This window comes from Prosopis cineraria, unplaced genomic scaffold, assembly GCF_029017545.1.
Source record: "Prosopis cineraria cultivar Desert tree isolate PC_DT_omini unplaced genomic scaffold, ASM2901754v1 PC13, whole genome shotgun sequence".
NCBI classification, from domain to species: Eukaryota; Viridiplantae; Streptophyta; class Magnoliopsida; order Fabales; family Fabaceae; genus Prosopis; species Prosopis cineraria.
In genome coordinates this window covers 31,101,950-31,104,750 of record NW_026555344.1, presented here as the reverse complement: position 1 = coordinate 31,104,750, position 2,801 = coordinate 31,101,950, and the positions used below count along the sequence as shown (strand labels likewise).

The window sequence follows — 2,801 nt, the reverse complement described above, 5'->3', positions numbered from 1 at the left end:
ATAAAATAATAAATTTTTAAATCCAATCTAGGAGGAAATTTACCATATAAGATCATATACAATTAAACAATAATTTATTTATTAGAATAAATTTAAAAATAAAATTTTTCAAAATTTATGGGACTTAATCAGAATGATTAACAAATGTAGATACACAGTCTACGAGGGTAAGTCATCAATAAGTGTGACTTAAAGCCATGAAATAATTAAACGCTACTAGAAGCCATGAAACACGTGTGAATATGATATTCATGAATATTCATCCCTCTTTTCCACTTACATTGGTTTGCACACAAGGCTAGCACTTCTTACAAATATCCTACTAGTAGAGGTGTGCAATTTACTCATATACCTACTTGACCTTTACTAAAATAGGTCAACCCATACCCATTCTCTAAAAAAAAAAAAACGGGTATGGGCAAGCATATACCCACATATCAAAAATGGCGGGTAATAAGTAAGGCAACAGGTGGCCCGTATCCGCCTATTTATAATAATTATTTTTTTAAATATAATTTTTCAATTCTTCAGTTAGGCCTGGGGTGATGATTTAAAAAAAAAATTCAAAACTGAGAAAGCCAAGGCCACTGAAGTGAAGCCTTCAACCCATGGCTGTGCGCTTGACCCCCGTACCCTAACAGAGCAAAAGCAACTGACCCTCACACCTGACCAAGCTACCTCTCATCCTCTCTACTCTCTAGTCTCATCTACTTTACTTCTCATTTGTTCGGAGTTTTCCTTTGCCAATCGCCAGCCACAGCTAGTCACCTATGCCTAGTGCTTCTTTCAGCCATCTCCCTCCTCTGTTCGTGACTTCACGTGATGGCCTAAGTCGAGTAAGACTGCAAGAGATTTCAACTTTAGTTTCAGCTTTATCATTCGGCATTCACCTTTTTGCAAGCTTTGCCTTCACCTCAGCAGCTCAAGTAAGTCACCTCATTCTCGTCCTCTCCCCAACTGCTGCTGGCTGCCATTGGTTCAGTATTCTGGTTATATTTGTGAGAGTAGCTATATCATAATGCTTGCCAGTTGGATTTGAAAATTAGTTCTTTTAAGGCTAATATTCGACTGTCTTACTTTCACATCATGCCACTTTGATGCCAGTCAATTACAGAATTGGCACCATTATCTGGAAGCAAGGGGATTTTGATTGGGTATTGTTCTACACAGTATTTCCAATAAAGAAACTTTACCAGTTAACTGTTGCCTTTTCCCCTTAGGTAGTCTGAGCTTTTCTTAATTTTCTATTTCCTTGATTGATCTCAGGCTGCAAAACTTTATGAGAGGTGCTTAGTTGTTTGTGCCAACTACCCTAAATACTGGATGCGTTATGTGGATTTCATGGAAACTAAGGGAGGAAGAGAAATTGAAAAGTATTAGTTGGAAAGAGCAACAGAAATTTTGTTAAAGGTATCATCTTTGTGATATGCATTTTGTTGATTGAGTTTCATGCTGATCAACCTTTGCATCGAATTATTGTTATAATTTAGTGTTCCTAAGATGGGTCCGATAAATGACAAAAAGTGATCTGGAATATAAATAAAGAGTTTACTTACAAGTTACAACATCATAAAATAGTATTGAAAGCCCCCCTTTTTGTAATTTTTTTTTCTTTACAAATTGCTTAATGCTCATTTAGAGGGGGGAAAACTCTGGTCTTTTTATTATCTGATGTCTCTGATTTAGGCTGATATGGTGGATACCTTATCAAACATCCTCACCTGGTAGGAAATGTAAGTGATTTGTAAGCTAAATCAAGAACGCCTTGCACGATGATGAGATAATGTTGCTGAAATAACAGTAAATGGATGAATGTGTCAAGCAAAATGGGTGGTACCACGCAAGTATCTGAGTTTGTGTTTAACAGTAGTCCAATGGGTTTCTTTGGGTTGGTGCATAAATTGACATACATGATTAACTATAAAGGTAATGTCTGGTCTAATAAAGCTAAGATATTGCAAGCTGCCAACATTGCTTTGATAAAGGACAGGTTAGAAAAGGTAGGACTATTTAAGATAGATAATTTAGAATTAGGTGCCATAGGAGAAGAGATAGATCAAGCTTTGGACATTTTTTATTTAACCAATAAATCTTCATTATATTTGCATTGGGAGAGAATTAAACCATATGAAGTAGATAGAACTTCAACTCCTAAAAAATAATGGAGAGAGCTCAAATCCTTAACAGGAAAAGATATGCCAAGAATATCAATTAATTATTGAATAATAGTCATAGAAGAGCTAGTAATAATAATGTCATCAACGTAGACCAGAATGTAAGTAGTGTAGAGATGATTTTTGCAAATGAAGAGAGAGGAGTCTGACTATGAGGAAGAGAAACCCAAGTGATAAAGTTTGGAGCTCAATCTAGCAAACCAAGCCCGTGGGGCTTGTTTGAGGCCATAAATGGCTTAATTTAATTTACAAACATGATGGGGATGTTGAGGATGAATAAATCCTAGGGGCTGTTGCATATACACATCTTCTTGAAGGAAGCCACGAAGGAAAGCATTTTGTATAACAATTTGCTTAATGCACCAGTAGTTGGAGATGGAAATAGTAAGGATAAGTTGAATAGTAATACGTTTCACTACTAGGGAGAAAGTATTACCAAAATCAACACCAGATTGCTGATAAAAGCCCTTGGCAATAAAACGAGCTTTGAATTTGTCTAGGGAGCCATCTGCTCAAAATTTTTATGGAAAATCCACTTGTAGTCAATGAGATTCATATCAAGCAAAAAGGGAACTAACACCCATGTATTAGTAAAGAGTAAAATTTAGAACTCACTGTGCAAGGTGT

At 36.0% G+C, this 2,801-nt stretch overlaps 1 protein-coding gene across 2 annotated transcripts; it reads left to right on the top strand.

Moving 5' to 3' along the window:
* Positions 1–599: 599 nt before the first annotated feature.
* Positions 600–1,580, top strand: LOC129290211 (pre-mRNA-processing factor 39-2-like). 2 transcript variants are annotated; one of them, XM_054926929.1, is made up of 3 exons: positions 600–926; positions 1,105–1,154; positions 1,267–1,580. In XM_054926929.1, exons 1-3 carry the CDS (start codon positions 771–773, stop codon positions 1,292–1,294), a joined length of 234 nt encoding a protein of 77 aa, XP_054782904.1. In that variant the 5' UTR covers positions 600–770; the 3' UTR covers positions 1,295–1,580. The 2 variants fall into 2 exon arrangements, with proteins under 2 accessions (XP_054782904.1, XP_054782903.1); XM_054926928.1 differs by lacking the exon at positions 1,105–1,154.
* Positions 1,581–2,801: the final 1,221 nt, after the last annotated feature.